The sequence below is a fragment of the Syngnathus floridae genome, chromosome 19 (assembly GCF_059516105.1).
Source record: "Syngnathus floridae isolate MCC-2025c chromosome 19, RoL_Sflo_1.0, whole genome shotgun sequence".
Taxonomy (NCBI): Eukaryota; Metazoa; Chordata; class Actinopteri; order Syngnathiformes; family Syngnathidae; genus Syngnathus; species Syngnathus floridae.
Window position 1 is genome coordinate 1,448,994 of NC_142431.1, and position 20,079 is coordinate 1,469,072.

Here is a 20,079-nt window from a genome sequence, read left to right on the forward strand (position 1 = left end):
TATTTTTAAAAATGGACTTCTGATAAATAAGGTTTTGCTCAGGGTATGTTGTGATTGTCAGGCCTTCAGCATTCCCGTCATTCAGATTGTGCATGAAACGCTGAGCGACCAACAACAGGGCAAGAAAGGCAGAGCCAACGTCAAAACGGGCGGAGCGGGTCTGTAGCTATATTTGTCACTTGGTTGAGAATATTGTCTGAAATATTGAAGATATGTTGTCTTCTTTGTCAGTCTTCAACAATTGGCAGATGAACCCCTATGACCGAAGTGCTGCATTTGGTAAGAAGAGCAAGAACAAAAAATTAAAGACAGGAAAAAGTTGAATTCCTCCCGACTCGTTGCTTTTTTGCAGCCATCGGGGCGGACGGCCTGTGTTGCCAGAGCCGAGAGTTTAAGGAATGGCACGGCTGTCGCTCCACCAAGGCCGTGAGCAAAGGTGAGCCGTCCGAACTTCAGCACGAGCCACGTTTCGTAACTTGAGCGTCTCCCGTTGTGCGTGCAGGGAAGTACTACTACGAGGTCACGTGCCACGACCAAGGCCTGTGTCGCGTCGGCTGGTGCACCAGCCAGGCGGCTCTCGACTTGGGTACGCTTCTTGCTTTTTGATTTTTGACCAACTCAAAATTCTAATTCATTTTGCCCGACTGTTTTTTCTTTTCTTCCTCTGTAGGAACTGACAAGTACGGTTTTGGTTTTGGCGGAACTGGGAAGAAATCAAACAACAAGCAATTTGACAGCTATGGCGAGGTCAAACACAAAAGTCACCTTTGTTGACTTGACGCGGCGTGTTCATATGGGAAAGAATCATTTTTTTCTTTTTCGTTCCCTGACAGGAGTTCACCATGCACGACACGATTGGATGCTACCTCGACTTGGACAAGGGCCAGATTTCCTTCTCCAAAAATGGTATTTATCATCTACTCTACGTTCACATGGACTATCAGTTGTCTGATACAACTTTTTCAATTCATCCAGGTAACGATCTGGGTTTGGCTTTTGAGATCCCTCAGAATCTGAGGAGTCAGCCCTTCTTTGCCTCTTGCGTCCTCAAGGTATTGACACTTGTTTCTGATAAAGCGTCAGCTCACAGCACTGACAATGTTTTTTTTTTCGATGTGAGCCAGAATGCAGAGCTGAAATTCAACTTTGGCAGCGAGGACTTTAAGAATGCGCCCAAGAGCGGCTTTGTCGCCTTGGATCAGGCGGCGGATGCTCACACGGTCAAGTCTTCGCAGACGGGTCCGTAGCTTCTAAAAAAAAAAAAGCTCAAAGCTGTGACCGAGCGGCAGCGTTCATTTTGCGTCTCTCTTGGCAGGGAGCGCCAAGGTGAGTCAGGTCAAAGGGTCCAGCAACGCCCCCAAGGCGCTCATCATCGAGCCGTCCAAGGAGCTGGCCGAGCAGACGCTCAACAACGTGACGCAGTTCAAGAAATACGTGGTCGACCCCAAGCTCAGGTGCCACTCAAAACTTGAGGGGAATGTTGCTGCTTATAAAGTGCAATATTGGCAACTCACCAGGAGATGGCGCCAACACCCTGGTGATTTTCTTGTGTGCTTTGCAGAGAGCTGCTGGTGATCGGCGGTGTGGCCGCCAAGGAGCAAATGGCCGCCCTGGAGCAAGGCGTGCGTAGCCGCATCCCAAAATTTAGCTGCTACGCTCATGCCGCTCCCACCTTGTCAATTATTTTGCCATCCCTCGTTAGGTGGACATTGTGGTGGGGACCCCCGGTCGTCTGGACGACCTCATATCCACTGGAAAACTCAGCCTGTCCCAAGTCCGCTTTCTGGTCCTGGACGAATGCGTAAGGATAAGCGTTTTTATTTCCGGGCTTTACAGATGGAGGCAATCATCCGCCACGCTCGTTTTGTCGTCTCCAGGACGGGCTCCTGTCGGCGGGCTACACAGACTTCATCAACAGAGTCCATCATCAGATCCCTCAAGTGACATCCGACGGGAAACGGCTGCAGGTACTGCCAGACGGCGGGTCCTTCATCACGGGGCCAAGTGGATTTGATTTTGACATTCACGCTGGCAGGTGATCGTGTGCTCGGCCACGCTGCACTCATTCGACGTGAAGAAGCTGTCGGAGCGCATCATGCACTTCCCCACCTGGGTGGACCTGAAGGGCGAAGACTCGGTGCCCGAGACCGTGCACCACGTGGTCGTCCCTGTCAACCCCAAGGCCGACCGGACGTGGGAGCGGCTGGGCAAGAGCCAGATCCGGGTCAGTTGGGCCAACAGGGCTGGCGGATGGCCGCCAGAAATTGGCTGTTGCTAACAGTTGTTGTTTTTTTTTGGTTGCTTTCTTGCTTTCCAGACGGATGAAGTCCACGCCAAAGACAACACCAGACCAGGGAGCAACTCAGCAGGTGCGTTTGGGATGGTTCGTGTGTGCGGGCCACACCGGACCTCACACAGGCACGTTCTGCGTGTTCCAGAAATGTGGTCGGAGGCCATCAAGGTACTGAAAGGCGAGTACACGGTGCGGGCCATCAAAGAGCACAAAATGGACCAGGCCATCATCTTCTGCCGCACCAAGATCGACTGTGACAACATGGAGCAGTACTTTATCCAGCAAGGAGGAGGTAATGAATCACAATTAAGGGGTTTTTTTTGGTGGGGGGTAACATGGCCCCTTTACATCAGGCCCGGATAGTAAAAACCACCAGTTTTCCTGCGTCTGTCTCCATGGCGATCGCAAGCCCCAAGAGAGGAAGAACAACTTGGATCGCTTCAAGGTAAAGGAGGAACTCGACACCCGACGTCGTTGTCGCCGCCGACCTGCATTTGACTTTCTCTCGCGTCCTCAGAGAAAGGAAGTGCGGCTTCTCATCTGCACCGACGTGGCCGCCAGGGGGATCGACATTCGCGGCGTTCCCTACGGTAGCCGTCATGCATTTTAATCTACCGTGCGCCTTACGTCTAAAGTGCTTTTCGTTTGGGTAGTGATTAACGTGACGCTGCCAGACGAGAAGCAGAACTACGTCCACCGCATCGGCAGGGTGGGTCGGGCAGAGAGGTGAGGACTCGAACGGCTCGGCTATTTTTCCATCAACGTCGTGATAATTTTGCTTTTTCAAACACAGAATGGGCTTGGCCATCTCATTGGTTGCCATGGAGAAGGAGAAGGTAAGTGTTTTGTATTTATGGCTCTTTTGGGAACAGAGTGGTGTAATATTTGCGGTGACGCAGGTTTGGTACCACGTGTGCGCCAACCGAGGCAGGGGCTGCTACAACACGCGACTCAAGCAGGACGGCGGCTGCACCATCTGGTACAACGAGAAAGAAGTGAGCGGCGCTCCCGCCTTCGCAAAGCCCTTGCTCGTGACGGTCGTCATTGCCCGCCCTCCCTTTTTCAATCGCAGCTCCTTTCGGAAATCGAGGAACACCTCAAGTGCACCATCACCCAGTGCGAGCCCGACATCAAGGTCCCCGTGGACGATTTTGACGGGAAGGTCACTTATGGCCAACGCCGGAAGCTGGGAGGTACGACTTTCTAAACGGAACATATTTGGTTTGTGATGTTTAGCCCTCGCTGTACATGTGGCGGCGCTAGGTGGCAACTACAAGGGTCACGTGGATGTGCTGGCCCCCACCGTGCAAGAACTGGCCAACCTGGAGAGAGAAGCCCAGACGTCCTTCCTCCACCTCGGATACTTGCCCAACCAGCTCTTCAAAGCCTTCTGAGCGGCTCCCATCCGTGCCCAGGCCTGTATGGTGCACATAGCTAAAAAAAAAAAGAATCATTTGGTTGAATAAGTTGCAATTTGCAGAAGCATTTGATGCCTCTGTGTTTTCTTTTCTGAAATAAACTGTGGTGAGCACTCGGTGGGGATTTATTACTTGCATTGTTGGATCAAAATTGTATTGTATGGTGTTGTGATGTCCAGCTGGGTGACATGGAGGCAGCCTATCTCACTTGACTTTTCTACATTTTTTATTTTAATCTCACAAAAGAAACACTAACTCTTTGCATGAATCACTAGTTAAAATCTAATTATTACAAAAGTATTCACTTTTCACTGAGCTTTTATTTTGAAACCTGGCATCCACGCATTCCGATGGTAAGTTTTATGTTGAAACGTCCTGGCGGAACCCAACCGCAAAAAGACTTCCGGCTTGACTTCGTAGCTCCGCCCCCTTCCAGTCTGACGTCGGTCCCGCCTTCGTCGTGTCTTCGCCTCCTTCCGTCCTCCTCCTCCACTATCCGAATTGCCCTCCCGTGAACGTCTTGACTACCGGGCGCTGTTCCACCGCAACAGGTAAATAATCCGTTAACAGTCTCACATTATGTTACGAAAAACGCTCGGAAATGTTTCTACATTTGTTCTTAATGGAATCGTTACTATCGACGAAAGACTGCTTTGCGTGCTCTGCCCGTTAGTGACATACATCTACATGAGGGTTTTTTTTTTTTTTTTTGCTTGTTTTTATTTTTACTCGCCTGCCACTTCTCACTCGCTTCTCCGGAACAAATGCTGCCTTTGTTTGTTCAACACCAACGGCAGCCAACCTTCGAGCTTCATTCACAAGTCACTAAATATTCCCGGGCCCTCTCTTCCCTTCTGCTTGTGCTGGGAAAGGCCAAAACATTAGGTACACCTGAACCTGACATTCAGTAGCCCTAACAAACAAAAAACAGTTTCTTGTTATGGGTCTTGGTGTCACAAGTTGTAACTGTTATTGGAAGTAACAGTGTGACAAGGAACTCGGAATACTGAAGTTCAAGGGATTTGGTGAGGGGGGGAAACTTGCATCTAGATGTACCTAATAATGTGGCCTATGGTCTTGTGGCTGTTTTTGTCACATTTGCTCACTATCTATTTTTATCTGCAACATAGACCTCGTCTTATGCCTTATAAGTGTTCCATTAAAAATGTGTTGTAACATATGACAAGGAAGTGAATTAACTGCTTGCTTGTTGTTCATAGATGTCCCAAAAGGAGCTTCAACATTGATTTACGCATTCACCAGCACAACAGGGGGAAAGTGAGTATTCCACTACACACACACACACACGCGCACACACACTGGCTTCTTTCTTCCCAGTGGCTTGGCCGAGCTTCCGGCGCTCCGACAGGAAGGTTTCTATGCAAAGTGTGTGTGCGCTTGACACGTTCTCTCTTTCTCTCTCTCACGCACACACAGAGCGATGCATTGATAGACACGTCCGAGCGCAGGTGTCAATCAGCATTCGGGGAGAGTCCGAGGGTCTTTGCGAGCTTTAATCGACATTCACGTCCCGAGCGAAAATCGGTATTCAAATGTTTCCCGTCGTGTTGTTTTTGGTAGCGGGAGAGAAAGAAAAAGGAGGACGAGCAGAAGCCGCTGGTGTGTATTTGACACGGCTCACTCACAACACACCTCGGAGCGATGGAGTGTTTGTCAACCAGGGTGGATTCGATTGCCTTGTTTGCACAAGAGAATAGAAAGTACAACACGGGTGTCACCTGACGTGGAAAACCTACTCGATGAAAACGATGACTTTAACATCCCTCCCTGCAGATCCATGTCTGCGAGTTAGCTGGCCGTGCGGAGGACACCTCCACCTGCAGCCATGAACGGTAAGAAAGCAGAGACACCCCCCGAGGGCCGGAAGGTATCTGAGGAAGGTCTACGGAGGTTTGACTCAACACGGCGGCACCAAGACAACAAAGCGAAACGTTGCAGTCGATTGAAATTCTGCTCAGGCAGGCACCTGCGCCGCTTTGTATTTCTTCAATATTAGCAGGAGGGCCCATGTGGCTTGAGAGCTCTTTGCAGTGGAGTGCTGCAGAATTGGAAAAAAAAGTAATAAATCAAAAAAAAAAGTCAATACAAAAGAAAAAATAATAGCAGGAGAAAAAAAAAATCTCTCAAAGTCTTCTGTGAGCAGCCATGACGACGTCTAACCCGACCTGTCGGAATCAAACCGTCGACGTGTTGCGGATCTTTGTCGCGTCCCACTTGCGCTCCCCGCGGGGCTGTGCCAAATCCCGGCGGCAGATTAATTACCGCGGGTTTTGCTGACGATGCCGCAAAGTGGGTCAGGCACCTGCTCAGGTGCTCGCCGGCCGGGCTGACGTGGGCCAGCGTGAGCCAGTCTGTTCAATCATACTAGCTAACGATTTCCCCCAAAAAAATTTAGAGAAGAGAAATCTCGACTGCGTAGATTGCAATGTCCCTAATTGGAATCTAAATAAGTGAGAAATTTGTGTGCGTGACGCATCAGCTCGCAGCCTTCCAAGAGCGTGATGGATGAATTTGTCGTGACAAGTCCATTCATCACAATAACGTCCAGCCGCTCAATTTTCCTCATTAAAAAAAAAAAAAAAAGGCAAGTGGTCGCGGCCTCATCACGATAGATTGTGGCGACTCCCTCGTGACTAATTGATTGATATCTCCTCCTTTGCCACTTTTACGGACTGCATTTTTAATAGCCGGCGCGCAAAAGCGCCGGGAGACATGCAACGGGGTGGGAGCCAAAGCAGCTGACTCTGAATTTTCACGCAGTCATCATTGGCGAGAGAGTGGCTCGCTTCAAGGGTGCGCACCGGCCCAATTACGCAAGCTCGGCAGAAATTTGTCCCTCAAACTTTGAAAGTGTTTTGACTTTTTATTTGTTGACTTGTCTTGAGTTCTTTTTTTTCCTTTGGGGCTTTCGCGTTTCGAGTCGACTTGATGTGGGTTCTTCTCGCATGCAGGTGGCGCCGCCTGGTCCATCTCCCCGGAGGAGCGAGGGAAGCACGACAAGCAGTTTGACACCTTGGCCCCCGTCCTGGGCTACGTCTCGGGTAGGCGCCGTGCAAAGTTCTCCGGGCCGGGATGTCGCCTGACTTTTTTGTTCTCCCGTCGGCAGGCGAGCAAGCCCGAGGGTTCTTCCTGCAGTCGGGCCTGCCGCCGGCCGTCCTGGCCGAGATCTGGTGAGTCGGCGCTTTCGCTGAGAGTGTCCGTTCACCTCGGAGCGGTTGAATTGTGAATTTGGTCTTTCAGGAACCTGGCCGACGTGGACGGCGACGGCAAGATGGACCGGCAGGAGTTCTCCATCGCCATGAAGCTCATCAAGGTGAAACTGCAGGGCCGCAGTTTGCCCGCGGCGCTGCCCATGGGCTTGAGGCAGCTTCCCGTCCCCTCGTCGGCCCGCTTTGGTATATATATAAAAAAAAAAAACTGTCCCCTCTGTGTCCCACTTTTCATCCCATCCTACTAACCCACTTTGCACGTCCTCCTTGCAGGGACGGGTTCCTTGCCAAACTTGTCGGTCGCCATGCCACCGCCGCCCATGTCCATGCTAACCCCCATCCCCGCTAACCCCCTCGTGCGAGCGGCGCCACCCGTGATGACGCTGCCGCTGGGCGCCCCGTTGGGATTCGCCGGCTTCCCCCGCTGCCACCTTCACTTCATCGGCCCCGCCCCTCCCATGGCCGCAGGTCGGTTCCGCGCTGGAGCCATTTTGTTGGGTCATCTCATTTGTCTGTTTGAAACACAGGGAGATAAGATTAGCGCTTGAAGGCCATGACAGGTCGCTTACATAACGTCGCTGACAATTTTTTGCATTCACTCCAAGATGAGAATAATCTTGGCCTGCAAATGAAAGCTGACATTCCCTGACATTTTTTGCAGGTCCTCCCCTGTCAGGTTTCTCCTCGCCACTGACCTTTTCTCCGCCTGGAAGCCGGGGCATGTCTCAAGCCAACTCTCTGGTGGACCTTGGCTCCAGCAGGTGAGCCTGCAAAAAAAGTTCTCAGCGTTAATGTTTCACCACAGAAAAAAAAAGACTGGCCTGCGACTCGGCGGGTGAATGGACGACGTGACAACCGGGAAAGAGCAGGAAGTCGTTTTTCCCCAAAATCAGATGACACGGCAGGAAATTCGCAATCAGAGCGCAACGGAAATTTGCTTGCTTTCCTTTCCAAGCACATTAGCTGAAATTGTTTGGCACATTCCTGGCTCATTTTGTTTACCATGGATTCAAAATGAGGACTAGGAGATGATCCTGCAAGGTTTATTTATTTTTTTTTTTTTGTGAACAAAGAGGTCAGCGTTAAGCTTTGTGCGACAATAGTATCTAATATCGTTGCTAGCGTGCGCGCGCGTGTCTTGAGGGAACAGGTCGGGTCTTGTATCTGATTTCACACTTTTGAATGCCCTCCTCGCCCCGTGCGAAGATGTTTAAACAAGCACCAGGAATGTGCACAAAACTCTTTTTGGAAGACGCACACTTTGCAATGAGACACCATTTTTTGTTTATTTGAAGCAGTCGTTGGGCATGAGTTTGACCTCTGTGCATTTTTGCTAGCTCCAACTCTTCGTCCACCACCTCACTGGCCAGCAACTCTCCTAAGGCGGCGGCGGCGGCGGCAGGCTCGAGCGACTGGGCCGTGCCTCAAGCGTCCAGACTCAAGTACCGGCAGCAGTTCAACACGCTGGACAAGCTCATGAGCGGCTACTTGTCAGGTGAGACAAAACTAACAAAATGGCGGCTCAAGCAGGCAAAAAAATACTTGTATGTATTTTTATTTATTCCTTTTTATTCATTTATTTTTCCATTTTTATTTTTGTCCCCCAGGACCTCAAGTGAGAAATGCACTGATTGCATCCAACCTCACGCAGACTCAGCTGGCTGCAATCTGGTGTGTGATTCCAAATTTTATCCAACGCAAATTTTTTAACCGTATTTGTTTCCCTTCTGTCCTTTTGGATGAATTCTGTTCACAACCTGGCACGTCATTTTGCAGGAACCTGGCAGACGTGGACAAGGACGGCCGTCTGCGGGCCGACGAGTTCATCCTGGCCATGCATCTGGTGGACACGGCCAAGACGGGCCGCCCGCTGCCGCTCACCCTGCCCCAAGACCTCATCCCGCCTTCTCTCAGGTCAACTTAAAAAAAAAAAAAAAAAAAAACGCTCTGCTTTTGCCACCCAGAAAGTAACCTTTTGAATCTGTCGCTCGCAGAGGTGGCCTCAAGTGCGGCGAGCTCCTCAACGGCAGCGGACCTTACGGCAGCCCCTCTTTGATGGACTCACCGGAGATAGAACCCGTCCTGAAGAACAAGAGCAGCGGTACGGTTTTTAATCTCGCGTCACGTAAGAAAACGCTGACCCATCTTTTTTCCCCCCCCGTCCAGTGTCCTTTGAGGACAAACTGAAGGAGAACTTTGCACGTGGCAGCGCCGAGCTCGAGAAACGAAGGCAGGCTCTGGAGGAGCAGCAGAGGAAGGAGCGAGAGCGCCGGGCCCGTGAGGAGCAGGAGGACCGGGACCGGCGGGAGAGGGAAGCCCGTCAAAGCGAACAGCGGCGCCGGCTCGAGGAGGAGCGGCGCCTGGAGAGGCAGCGCCAAGTGGAGCGGCAGCGCGAGGAGGACCGGCTGAGGGAGCTCGAGAGGAAGGAGGTGAGTCACTTCAAAGATTTCAAAATCCAAGCATTGCGCAATCTTTTGCGTTGCCAAGCAGGAGCTGGAGCGCCAGCGGCAGGAGCAGTGGGAACGCAGTCGCAGGGAGGAGTTGATCAGGACGCGAGACGGCGACCAACAGGAACTCTCTCAGCTCCGAGCCAAGAAGAAGAGTCTGGAAATGGAGCTGGAGGCCGTGGTGAGGCCCGCGCCGCTCGAGCTCGGCTAGCCTGCGAGCTTGTTACGAGATGTCGGCTTTACGTTGCCCAGGGCAACAAGCACAAGCAGATCTCGGACCGCCTCCGCGACGCGCAGAGCAAGCGACGCATCCGGAAGGCCGAAGTGGAGCTCATCAACCAGAAGAGAGACACGCGCGTCGCCGAGATCAACGCGCTGCAGATCCAGTTGGAGGTACAAATAAAACGTTTTTATTTCTTTTTGTTTTCAACCTCGACTCACTTCCTTTTTTTTTCTCAGGAATGGCAGCTGAAGCTCTCCTCGCTGGCTCCCGAGCATCAGAAGCTGACTGAGAAGCTGCGTAATGTCAACCTCAACAAAATCTTACGTAAGTCCAGCCCCCTAAAGCCTCCAAGTTCGCATCATGGACAAAGGCATTCGGACTTTTCTTGCAGCCTCGACGTTGTCCTCGCTGGCGGCCAAGGTGAGCGACAAAGGCGTGGCCTGCCGCCATCTGAAGGAGCAGCTGGATGCCCTGCAGAAGGAAACTACAGACAAGCTGGCACAGATGCAACTGCACAACAAAGAACTTCAGGTCAGTCCAAAACCATCTTGTCAATCTTGCGTGGGTTCTTTCCCGGTGGCGCTGCTTGGAACTGCGTTTTAACTGCTTTCTCTGCTTTCTCCTCTTAATCCTGCTTCCCGGATGTCTTTCTTCCTCCATTTCTTTTTTTTTTTTAACCATGTTGCATGTGGTCAGCTGGAGGACATGGATGACTGTCTCCTGCGAGCGCTTCTGTCTCTGCTGGCTTGTCTCAGCCAACTCTTTCTTCTCTTCAAGGTTCTCCTGTTTTGTTGAGTTTTTTTTCTTTCCCTTCCATCCTTCATGTTTGTGTTTGCTTTGTGGTGGACGGTAAGTGTGTGACCCCCACGACGAAGTGAGGCCCGCTTTGCGATGTTCTCGAGATGTCTTCACGATTATTATTCCATGAAAGCCGTTTCGATGTGCATCAGGAGCTGAGGGAGAAGCAGGTCAAGCAACAGTCCGTCCTGGATGACTTGCGGCGCGTCAAGGAGGAGAAATCGCGCCAGTTGAAGAGATGCAAGGAGGAAGAGGAGCAGCGGAGGAGAGAGGAAGAGGAGGAGAGAGCCAGGCGGAGGAAAGAGGAGGAGGAGCGGGAGAGACGGAGGAAAGAGGAGGAGGAGGAGCGGCGGAAGAGGGAGGAGGAGGAGCGGGAGAGACGGAGGAAAGAGGAAGAGGAGCAGCGGAGGAGGGAGGAAGAGGAGCAGGAGAGACGGAGGAAAGAGGAGCGGGAGAGACGGCGGAGAGAGGAAGAGGAAGAAGCCAGGTAGATGCCTTCACACAAATGCAAATCTTGGAGTCATTTGCAGAGACATTTTTACACCCAGGCGGGCCAAGCTGGAGCAGGAGAAGATGGCCAGGGAGAAGGAGGAGGAGGAGGAGCGAAAAAGGAGGGAAGAGGAGGCTCGAAGGGCACAGGAGGAGGCTCAAAGGGCACAGGAGGAGGCGCGAAGGGCGCAGGAGGAGGCGCAGGCGGCCTCCAGGGTGCACCTCTACAAAGCGCTGTACTCGTTCGCAGCACGCAACAAGGACGAGCTGAGCATCGACGCCGATTGCCTCATCGAGGTTTGATGCCGGCCCGCTCGGTTTCGACCGACGAAAAATTGAGACGGGTCTGCTCCGCAGGTGGACGAGCAGACGGTGGGCGAGCCGGGCTGGCTGTGCGGCAGTTACCGTGGCAACAAGGGCTGGTTCCCTCACAGTTACGCCGAGAAATGCGCCGAGACCGGCTCAGCGCCGCCCGCTTCCTGTTCGGCGCCGCTTCCTGTCGCCGGGTAATTTTACTTGGAGTAGAGCAAAACTCACAGGAGCACTTTTGAACGATGTTTTGTCGTGTTTACATTTAGAGTGACGGATGGCGAACACGTGGACAACGATGGCGCTCCTCCCGTACAGTCAGACGTGTCACAGGTAACTTCATTAGGTACACTTGCACAACGTCTCACAATTATGAGGATAATAAAATTCTGCTTCTCAGTTTCCAGCTCCTGGCCCGACTCAGATCGGGTCACCCTGGTCGGCCACCACCTCCACCAGCATCACCACTGCTTCCTCCGAAACAAACGTCAACCTCCCGTTCGAGGGCGAAATGGCCGCAGAGTATGAACACACACACGCCACAGTCCATCTCGGGTCAAGCTAACGCTGTGCGGTTGTTCTTTTGAAAGCACGGAGTCGGCAGATGGAGGCGACGGTGCTCAACTCGAAGGTAAGCCGACGCCTCAAAGCTTGGCCGTCCCATCAAGCGTAACACCTCCGTCGCCCAAAACAGAATATGTGGCGCTGTACACGTACGAGAGCCCGGAGGCGGGCGACCTCACCTTCGAGGAGGGCGACGTGCTGGTGGTGACGGAGCGGGAAGGCGAGTGGTGGCGAGGCTGCATCGGCGACCAAATCGGCCTTTTCCCGTCCAACTACGTCAGGCCCGTGGAGCTGGAGGTAACGCCCAAGTGCCGCCACGGATACAACATGCAATTTTGCCATTCATCAATGTCCTTCTCATAGGTGTCAAGACTCGGTGGGCCAACAAAGAAGCCCGGTGAGAACGCAAAACCCACGAGTCGCAGGGCGACCATCACGCAGATCTGAATTGTGCCCATTGGTCAGCAGAGCTCGCCCAGGCCGTCGCCGCCTCTGCCACCGTTGCCCCGGCGACGCATCAGCTTCATCTGTCTCCCGGGCAACTTGTTGTGGTCCTGGCCAAGAACTCCAGTGGCTGGTGGTTGGGAGAACTGCAGGTCAGTCGCAGGGTTTTTTTGTTTGTTTGTTTTTTACTCCATCTGTGTAAATTCCATTTTGGTGGGTTTTGTTTTTTGGGGCAGGCCCGTGGCAAGAAGCGTCAGAGAGGCTGGCTTCATTCGTCCCACGTCAAGCTCCTTGGACCCTCCGGCAACAAGTCGTCCCCCTCGCCTCTACCAGGTCGGTCGCAATCCCGTCCGCCGGCCACGTTTTCTCCCAGAGCCGAACGTACTACATAGCGAGGATCCGGAATTGAAACCTCAAAGACTTTGTCGGCGCGTGTCGGCAGTGTGCCAAGTCATCGCCATGTACGACTACACGGCGGCCAACCCCGACGAGCTGAGCTTCTCCAAGGGCCGGCTCATCAACGTCCTGGACAAGACCAACCCGGACTGGTGGAAAGGCGAAGCCGACGGCGTCACCGGGCTGCTCCCCACCAACTACGTGAAGATGACCACCGAGTCCGACCCCAGTCAGCAATGTGAGTACGCCAAAAACCTTTCCGTCGGCGGCGAGAAGGAAACGGCCGGCCCCGAGCTGAGTCTCAGGTTGCTCGATGTAACATGTTGTTAACAAGCCCCACATTTAATTAGCATCTCTGAACAAACGCCCCAAGTAATTAGCGGCCATGTAACGAGCGCACGTGCATGGCGAGGCCCCGCATTAATATTCCCGCTTGATTAATGTCTGTGCTCTCTGCCTCATCCCACTCACCCCCCCTCCCCTTCTCCTCTTCTTCCTGCGTCATCTTTCCTTTTGTTTCCTCCGTAGGACAAACAATGTGGGCTTTCCTGTCCTCCTCCTCTTCCTCTTCCTTCTCCTCCTCTTCCTCACCTTACCGGGATCACGACCACCTGCGGGCGGGCGGGGACAGAACCAGCCTTGCTTATTCTTATTTTATTTTGGGTTTTTTTTGGGGTGGTGGGGACTTTTGCCTCTCATTTTGCTCAACTAACATTGACACTGGCACAAAGCATGTTGACACATTGTGACGTCACACCACAATATTAGGAATACTGCAGTATGAGAATTACAAATGACATTTACCAGCAGCAACTCGTCTTCCTCTCCGCTCTCTTCCCTCCATTTTTGCCTATGCAATCACGGAAGGTGCTGAAAAGTTGAGAATAAAAAGATGGTTCGAACACGGTTTGCGTCTCGTGTGTGTGTGTGTGTGCGTCAAAAGGGTGCGCGGACCTGATGACGCTGGACACCATGAGCCCCCAGGAAAGGAAGAGGCAGGGTTACATCCACGAGCTCATCCGCACTGAGGAGACCTACGTGGACGACCTGGAGCTGGTGCTGGAGGTCTAAAAAAAAAAAAAGAAAACACACACACACTCAAAATTGTTACTGCTCCATTTTCAAAATGCTCCAATTGGACTTTATCAGGTGTTCTACAAGCCCATGTCGGAGTCGGGTCGCCTCACGGAAGGGGAGATGGGCGTCATTTTCATCAACTGGCGAGAGCTGATTGTGTGCAACAGCAGACTGCTGCAGTGAGTACGCCCCCCCCCCTCCTCAAACACACACACACACACACTCTCACCCCTCTGGCGTGTTTCAGGGCGCTGCGCCTGCGCAAGCAGACGGGCGGCGACAACATGCCGGTGCAGCTGATCGGCGATCTGCTGGCGTCGGAGCTGACGCGATTGCGGCCCTACGTGGGCTTCTGCTCTTGCCAGCTCAACGCCGCCGCCCTGCTGCAGAGCAAAACCCATAACCAGCCCGACTTCAAGGACTTCCTCAAGGTACCTGCGCAAATGTGTGACCGTGACTTTTTTGTTTTTTAATCACCTGACCCCTTCCGTGCCGAGCAGAAGATCGCCACCAACTACCGCTGTAAGGGGATGCCTCTGTCCAGCTTTCTTCTCAAGCCCATGCAGAGGATCACCCGCTACCCTCTGCTCATCAAGAACGTACGTACCGCCTCCGTCCGTCTTCGGCGCTCTCCTCTGAGCGTGCCGTCTTGACGCGGTTTCAGATCCTGGAGCACACGCCCAAGCAGCACGCGGACCACACCCCCCTGCGGGAGGCTCTGGAGCGGGCCGAGGAGCTGTGCTCTCAGGTCAATGAGGGCGTCAGGGAGAAGGAGAACTCGGACCGTCTGGAGTGGATCCAGAGCCACGTGCAGTACGACGGCGCCATCGAGGTGAGGCCACCCCCTTTGAGAAATGTCATTCCGGAGAAAAAATAAAAATATATTTGTGCGGTGGGCAGAACTTGGTGTTGAACTCTCTGACCAATTGCCTCGGACCGCGCAAGCTGCTGCACAGCGGCCGGCTGCACAAGAGCAAGAGCAGCCGCGAATTGTGGGCCTTCCTCTTCAACGACTTCCTGCTCCTGACGCAGAGCGCCAAGTCTTTGTCCTCCTCCGGGCCCGACAAGCTCTTCGGACCCAAGAGCAGCGGCGTCCAGCTCAAGATGTACAAAGCGGTGAGCCGAAGCGCCCGCCCGCTCGCCGCCGCCTGACGTCACTCCCCTCGCTCGTCATGCCTTTATTTTGTCGACAGCCGCTCTTCCTCAATGAGGTCCTGGTCAAAATGCCACCGGACCCGTCCAGCGACGAGCCGCTCTTCCTCGTCTCGCACATCGACCGCGTCTACTCGCTCAGGACGGACACCTTGAATGAAAGGTGACAGCGAGCGCCGGTTTTTCAATTCCTCATTGGACACATTCGATGGCATAGCAAGCAGGACCTGTTTGGGTTTTGTCAGGGCGGCGTGGGTACAGAAAATCAAAGTGGCGTCTGAACTTTTCATCGAGACGGAGAAGAAGAAACGTGAGAAGGCCTATCAAGGTCAGCGAAGACATTTTGTCTCTTCGCACGTCGTGCTTTTCTGACGTCTGCGCTTCCCGCAGCTCGCTCTCTGAAGACGAGCGGCATCGGCAGGCTTCTGGTGACCGTCTCTGAGGCCCAAGAGCTCAAAGCTAGCAAGCCCAACGGTGATACACACACACACACACACACACACACACACACACACACACAGAGTTGTTGTGAGCGGCATCTCACCCCCAGCGCCCCCTGCAGGCAAGAGTAACCCGTATTGCGAGCTGACCATGGGCGCCCAGTGCTACACGTCTCGACCCGCCAGCAACACGCTCAACCCCAAGTGGAACTTCAACTGCCAGTTCTTCATCAAAGACCTCTACCAGGACATCCTGAGCATCACCGTCTTTGAGAAGAACCAGTTCTCGCCGGATGGTGAGTGCACACGTCTCGGGAGGAAAACCGCTTCTCTCATCAGCGGCGCTCGCTCGCTTTCATCAGACTTCCTAGGTCGCGCCGAGGTTCCCGTGGCGACCATCAAGAAGGAAATGGAGAGCAAAGGCGCCGCCGGTCGTCGCCTGCTGCTCCACGAAGTCCCCACCGGAGAAGTCTGGGTCAAGTTGGACCTGCAGCTCTACGAGCCGCCCCACAAATGACTTCTGAGCCACTTTGCGCTCACAAGTGCCTTGCCCCGCAAACGGCAATCGTATCTTTTTCATTTTCCAAACACAACCTGACGTTGTGATGACGAGCTTTTATTCGTCCAAACGTGTCGGGTCGATGATGCAGCTCAGATGTGGTCAAAGGTGAAATAAACACAACATACTGTCCAGTCGGCTCGCTCAGGGTTCGCTTATTCCGGCCAGCGTGCGTCTTTGGTTTACCGACAGGTGGTGGAAGAAAGATAAAAAAGTGCTCTTCATCTAGAGAACCAGCAATCGGCATGATGGCACGTCCCGTCCAGCGCCAAGCTCTCGCGGATGTGGAACGGCACCTTCAAGCTGCACGACACGTCATCAGCGGTATGTTACTCTTTCTTTGGGCTCATGACTTTAACATTTATAAAATCCAGAGTTAAATGGTCATGGTCGTACCAAGACCTGACGTGGTTGGTGTTGCTCTTGTCTGCCGACCGAAGAGGGAGCGCGTCCACGACGGTCGAAGGCGTCGCGTAGCCTTCGTGCTCCGTTTGGCTCTGGCTGATCCACTTGAAGTAGCATCCTGAATGCAGGAAACCAAATAGATATTGAGAGGTTGTTGCGATGAGGTCATGTGACCAAAGGTAGCTTACCTGCGTCACAGCGAGTCCTCATTTTGAACTTGTCGTTGAAAAATTCCTTCTCCTTCAGCTCGGCCGCCCTCAGCTGGGAAACGCATTTGACGCAAAATACTTTCATTGCTCATCTTTGTAACAAAATGCGGAATTTATTCTATTTTGATCTCCTTTTATTATGTATATGTATATAGTTTAAAAATATGTAGCTCGCTCACCTTGCACTGGTGTGGCGTTTTGTCACGGAGGATGTACGGGTTGTACGCATTCAAGTCGCACATATCCAGAAAGACGAAGCGCTGAAAGCGTAAGGCGGCAGCGTCAGCCCCAACGCCCGTCTCGGGCCTCTCGGCAGCCGTACCTTGGTGTTTCCGTGATTCAGGAATTGCTGGTATAAGTTCTGGCGCAACTTAACCTCCAGCGGGTTGCAGACAGCCATGTGGTGCTGGAGCTTATTTTGGCGCGCACCCCACTCGATCTCGTGCACACGCTTGCGCGTCACCTCCCTCACGATCATCTTGGCTTCGTGCTGCCTGCTCAGGAAAGTCTCCAGCTCCTACACAAGTTAGCTTTTGCTAGCTTCTCTGTGTTTGCCATTTGCCGAGATTGCACTTGGATCTCAAAACTATTTTCCACGTTGAAATTAATTGAAATACCAATCTGTTCCTGACAAAAAAAAGGTTACTTGCTTTCTCAATTTGCTATATGTGGATTCAACTATTTGGGCATTTAAAAAAAATCCCAAATACTTGATTTGCTGAAAAAAGTATTTGTTGATGTGTTTTGGTGATTTCTGCAACACCCTTAGATGCCACAAGAGGGCACTCCTGTATTTAGATTTGTGTTGGGGGGGCCAAACAACACATTTTTGGGAAAACATGCCTTTAGTTCCACTTTAACTCATACCTTGTCTGTTTCCACTAAAGGTCGAATCAATTCTTTAGCCTCTCGAATTTCAGCTTCCATTTTGATCTGAAACATAAACGTAAAGTTAAATGATACATTATATCGTTGGCGGGGGCTGCGGCGTCGTGCAGTACCTGTAGCCGCCTGGTGGGGGTGGAAGAGAGCACGCCTCGTCGCGGCCTGGATGCGTGCGCCTCCATGGCTGCATCCCGTTTATTGAGTTTGAGGTGGCCGTCAGATTTCCTCTCCTTCACCGGCGCACTCAGTTTCACCTCGGGCCACAGGCACTTGGACTCTGTCCTCTGTAGTTTGCACAAGTTGCGTGGATACAAAACACTAAGATGACTAATGACTACTTTTTTTTTTTTTTTTTTAGCTCAACTGCATCGGCACAGCACCCAAAGTGACACTGACCCACCTCGGGTGCCAGAAGTCTAATATTGAACGGGATATGGTAGGTGATGACACCCTCATTCTTCCTCTTTGGCCTCATGTCTAAAACAAATCACAAACAAAAGTAGCCGTACACATTTCAAAATGCATTTCATAAGTAAACCAACATCTCCCCCTTTTCTTACCTTGAACGAAGTGTCAAGGTGTTTGCAAGGCGAGCGACGTTAAAAAGCAACAGCCAACACTTGAGGGAGACTTAATTCAGTACATTTTCAACCCTCTGTCGAAAAGCTTGTAGTTTTGGCCCAATTTTTGCGCCCAAGATGGAGAACGGGTGTTTTTGAGTGAGTGCGAATCGATCCGGTCCGTTACCGTGACAACTCTGTGACGTCACACTTTGTTACAGAGGCCGATGAAATCTTTCAATCAAACTTTAAATATAGCAAACGCTTATTAAAGGTGTAAAAATAACAAATATATGAAGGTAATTGGTTTAAAACGAAATGTACGAACATGAAAGTGACATAAATTACATCTTTAGTAAAAAGCAACTAGCAAAACACAATTGTTAGTTTCACAGCCTTTTTGCGCAAATAAAATTATTGAATAACTATTTGAGAATTTGAAAGGGATGTGGAGACTTCCATGATAGGTAAGTAAAGTTGACCGATTAGTAAGATAAGAGACAATCTTGTAATTAGTCAACTCGACGTCTTCCAGTTAAGTACGGTGACGCGTTATCATGACAGCAGTGACGCGTTTTAAACTCGTTCCTCAAGTTTAATTAAAAGCCAAACCGAAAGATGAAACAACGTGAGCTATTGGACGCAGTCGACTAATCGAAAGTCTTAACTGCGGGTGTCTCCGTCCGTCCGTCCCTCCGTCTGTGCGTCCCTCTGTCCGAGTCGCGCACACGTTGCAGACGCTCCTCTGTCACACGCGATCGTCTATCTGATCATGTGAGTGCGTCAAAGGCGTCAGGACGACATCATTGTCATCGCAAATCCCAATTATTTTCATTTTATTGAATTATTTGTCGGAGTTCCGCTGACGGCGAGGAAAAGCGGCTCACATGGATTGGTTCACCTATTTGGCCGCGTGTATCGTCCTCCTGTGGATTTTCTGCTTCATAGACGGTAAGATATTTATTATAGAATCTATTGGATCGAATTTAAAAAGAGTAGCCCATGTGTGTAAAAAAATAGAAGCTTCTTCCATTGACGTGTTTTAATAGTTTGTTTTGAGATGTGCTTGTAATGTTAGTTGTTTTTGCTTCTTTATCATTGAAAACCCTCATAATGTGCATAAATTCATATATAAAGTCTGAATTGAAGACAGCCGTGTCATTTTAATGTTATTCACTTTGACATTCAAGATGCTCCGTTGTCATCATTTTGCTAGTTTTCACGTTGCTGATGGCGAATTTTGTGCTTCTTTGCGTGCACGGGTGACTTTAATGCTCTCTGACATTAGTCACCGCATCAGATTAGGCTCCGGGCCATTTCCTAATCTCTTTTTTCTCGGGCTGCAGGCAACGCCGTGTTGGAGCTGCGTCTGCTCTTCCACGCCCTGACTAAGGCGGCGTGCCACCTGTACCTTGCCCTGTTGCCCCTGCGTCGCGCCGCCGCCCACTTCAGCAACTGCGCGCGCCACCTGCTGGCCGGCGCTCAGCATCAGCATGGCCCCGCCCCGCCTGTCTCGCACTCACACGGCGCGCCGCTGGCGGGCCGCGCGTGCACGCTGCACCTCCTGGAGGGCGCGTGCGTGCTGTGCGAGACCATGCCCAACCTGATGGCGGCGGCGCTGAGCGTGGGCGCTGCGCTGTGCCACGGCCTGCAGGGCGGCGCCTATGTGCTGGCGGCCACCCTGCGCGCCATCCAGCTCAACCTCTTCACGCAGATGAACGGTGAGCGCGAGCGCTGGGACAAGGAGCGCCACCGCGCCAAAGAAAGCGAGAAGAGGCTCAACTCCAAAGTGCTTGAGTACATCTCCGTCTTTTGCCAGGACCCCGTCAGCGCTTTGCGGATCAAGGTGGACGTCCCACCCGTGTACAGATAATCCTCGGCCCGCCCGACGCTCGCTTAGGTACACCTGGAGAATATTGGGCGAGGCATCCATACCTAATGTAGTGTCCGCTGGCTCGGCCAAGTGGCACTTTACGAGGCCTTTTAACTCCAGTGCGGGTCGGCAGTGATGAACTCTGAACTTTGCCTTCTGGTTCTCACTCTTGTTGAAAGAGGCGACGGCGTCCGAGATGGTTCATCCATGGTGCATTTTCTTCTGCTTATTTCGCATTTATTGATTATGTCAAGAAGTTCCAAAAAAAAATAAAAGTCTCAAATAGAATCTTGATTTGCTGTGGTATT

At 52.0% G+C, this 20,079-nt stretch overlaps 4 protein-coding genes across 7 annotated transcripts in view; 3 read left to right on the plus strand and 1 right to left on the minus strand.

The window, feature by feature from the left end:
- Positions 1-3,827, plus strand: part of ddx1 (DEAD (Asp-Glu-Ala-Asp) box helicase 1) — a 29,420-nt gene extending 25,593 nt beyond the window's left edge. Inside the window, exons 6-27 of the mRNA XM_088362197.1 lie at positions 62-158; positions 232-279; positions 353-436; positions 503-586; positions 671-747; positions 834-906; positions 976-1,052; positions 1,125-1,239; positions 1,316-1,454; positions 1,562-1,622; positions 1,703-1,801; positions 1,878-1,967; positions 2,036-2,224; positions 2,318-2,369; positions 2,439-2,585; positions 2,647-2,738; positions 2,811-2,883; positions 2,947-3,019; positions 3,087-3,129; positions 3,193-3,288; positions 3,366-3,486; positions 3,557-3,827. Coding sequence (XP_088218323.1) covers positions 62-158; positions 232-279; positions 353-436; positions 503-586; positions 671-747; positions 834-906; positions 976-1,052; positions 1,125-1,239; positions 1,316-1,454; positions 1,562-1,622; positions 1,703-1,801; positions 1,878-1,967; positions 2,036-2,224; positions 2,318-2,369; positions 2,439-2,585; positions 2,647-2,738; positions 2,811-2,883; positions 2,947-3,019; positions 3,087-3,129; positions 3,193-3,288; positions 3,366-3,486; positions 3,557-3,687 — 2,061 coding nt within the window. The 3' untranslated portion in view covers positions 3,688-3,827. The remainder of the gene's footprint in view (positions 1-61; positions 159-231; positions 280-352; positions 437-502; positions 587-670; positions 748-833; positions 907-975; positions 1,053-1,124; positions 1,240-1,315; positions 1,455-1,561; positions 1,623-1,702; positions 1,802-1,877; positions 1,968-2,035; positions 2,225-2,317; positions 2,370-2,438; positions 2,586-2,646; positions 2,739-2,810; positions 2,884-2,946; positions 3,020-3,086; positions 3,130-3,192; positions 3,289-3,365; positions 3,487-3,556) is intronic.
- Positions 3,828-4,103: 276 nt separating this feature from the next.
- LOC148381471 (intersectin-2-like) lies at positions 4,104-15,973 on the plus strand. Of its 3 annotated transcripts, XM_088362193.1 has the most exons (40): positions 4,104-4,262; positions 4,932-4,989; positions 5,506-5,564; positions 6,684-6,773; positions 6,839-6,902; positions 6,973-7,127; positions 7,215-7,409; positions 7,603-7,702; positions 8,279-8,436; positions 8,549-8,612; positions 8,718-8,855; positions 8,936-9,042; positions 9,108-9,370; positions 9,432-9,569; positions 9,641-9,781; positions 9,848-9,935; positions 10,003-10,142; positions 10,308-10,388; positions 10,562-10,896; positions 10,958-11,195; positions 11,256-11,404; positions 11,477-11,540; positions 11,608-11,729; positions 11,798-11,838; positions 11,902-12,068; positions 12,135-12,168; positions 12,240-12,367; positions 12,452-12,548; positions 12,658-12,849; positions 13,555-13,676; positions 13,761-13,867; positions 13,936-14,119; positions 14,189-14,287; positions 14,353-14,520; positions 14,589-14,804; positions 14,882-15,003; positions 15,086-15,168; positions 15,231-15,314; positions 15,403-15,576; positions 15,643-15,973. In XM_088362193.1, the coding sequence occupies exons 3-40, from the start codon at positions 5,558-5,560 to the stop codon at positions 15,795-15,797; spliced, it is 5,010 nt and encodes a 1,669-aa protein (XP_088218319.1). In that variant the 5' UTR covers positions 4,104-4,262; positions 4,932-4,989; positions 5,506-5,557; the 3' UTR covers positions 15,798-15,973. The 3 variants fall into 3 exon arrangements, with proteins under 3 accessions (XP_088218319.1, XP_088218318.1, XP_088218320.1); XM_088362192.1 differs by having other exon boundaries at positions 11,798-12,068; XM_088362194.1 differs by lacking the exon at positions 10,308-10,388 and having other exon boundaries at positions 11,798-12,068.
- Positions 15,881-18,588, minus strand: fam228a (family with sequence similarity 228 member A). The gene is made up of 9 exons (XM_088362213.1): positions 17,899-18,588; positions 17,739-17,815; positions 17,455-17,622; positions 17,321-17,386; positions 16,776-16,970; positions 16,633-16,713; positions 16,433-16,505; positions 16,236-16,362; positions 15,881-16,142 (listed from the first exon to the last, which is right to left on the minus strand). Exons 2-9 carry the CDS (start codon positions 17,811-17,813, stop codon positions 16,061-16,063), a joined length of 867 nt encoding a protein of 288 aa, XP_088218339.1. The 5' UTR covers positions 17,814-17,815; positions 17,899-18,588; the 3' UTR covers positions 15,881-16,060.
- LOC148381473 (uncharacterized) lies at positions 16,040-20,059 on the plus strand. 2 transcript variants are annotated; one of them, XM_088362215.1, is made up of 4 exons: positions 16,040-16,163; positions 17,697-18,849; positions 19,245-19,619; positions 19,718-20,059. In XM_088362215.1, exons 2-4 carry the CDS (start codon positions 18,786-18,788, stop codon positions 19,840-19,842), a joined length of 564 nt encoding a protein of 187 aa, XP_088218341.1. In that variant the 5' UTR covers positions 16,040-16,163; positions 17,697-18,785; the 3' UTR covers positions 19,843-20,059. The 2 variants fall into 2 exon arrangements, with proteins under 2 accessions (XP_088218341.1, XP_088218340.1); XM_088362214.1 differs by lacking the exon at positions 16,040-16,163 and having other exon boundaries at positions 17,723-18,849; positions 19,245-20,059.
- The last annotated feature ends 20 nt before the right edge of the window (positions 20,060-20,079 follow it).

Bases quoted from the DNA above. Each gene is read 5' to 3' on its own strand.
- LOC148381471 (XM_088362192.1), top strand. The intron at 11,405-11,476 runs GTAATTTTACTT...GTTTACATTTAG, and splicing joins GCGCCGCTTCCTGTCGCCGG to AGTGACGGATGGCGAACACG. The intron at 12,850-13,554 runs GTGAGTACGCCA...GTGCGTCAAAAG, and splicing joins GTCCGACCCCAGTCAGCAAT to GGTGCGCGGACCTGATGACG.
- fam228a (XM_088362213.1), bottom strand. From the start codon at position 17,813: ATGAGGCCAAAGAGGAAGAATGAGGGTGTCATCACCTACCATATCCCG. The intron at 16,971-17,320 runs GTATGAGTTAAA...TAACTTGTGTAG, and splicing joins CTTTAGTGGAAACAGACAAG to GAGCTGGAGACTTTCCTGAG. The intron at 16,506-16,632 runs GTGAGCGAGCTA...TGCGTTTCCCAG, and splicing joins AAACGCCACACCAGTGCAAG to CTGAGGGCGGCCGAGCTGAA.
- LOC148381473 (XM_088362214.1), top strand. From the start codon at position 18,786: ATGGATTGGTTCACCTATTTGGCCGCGTGTATCGTCCTCCTGTGGATT. The intron at 18,850-19,244 runs GTAAGATATTTA...CTCGGGCTGCAG, and splicing joins GATTTTCTGCTTCATAGACG to GCAACGCCGTGTTGGAGCTG.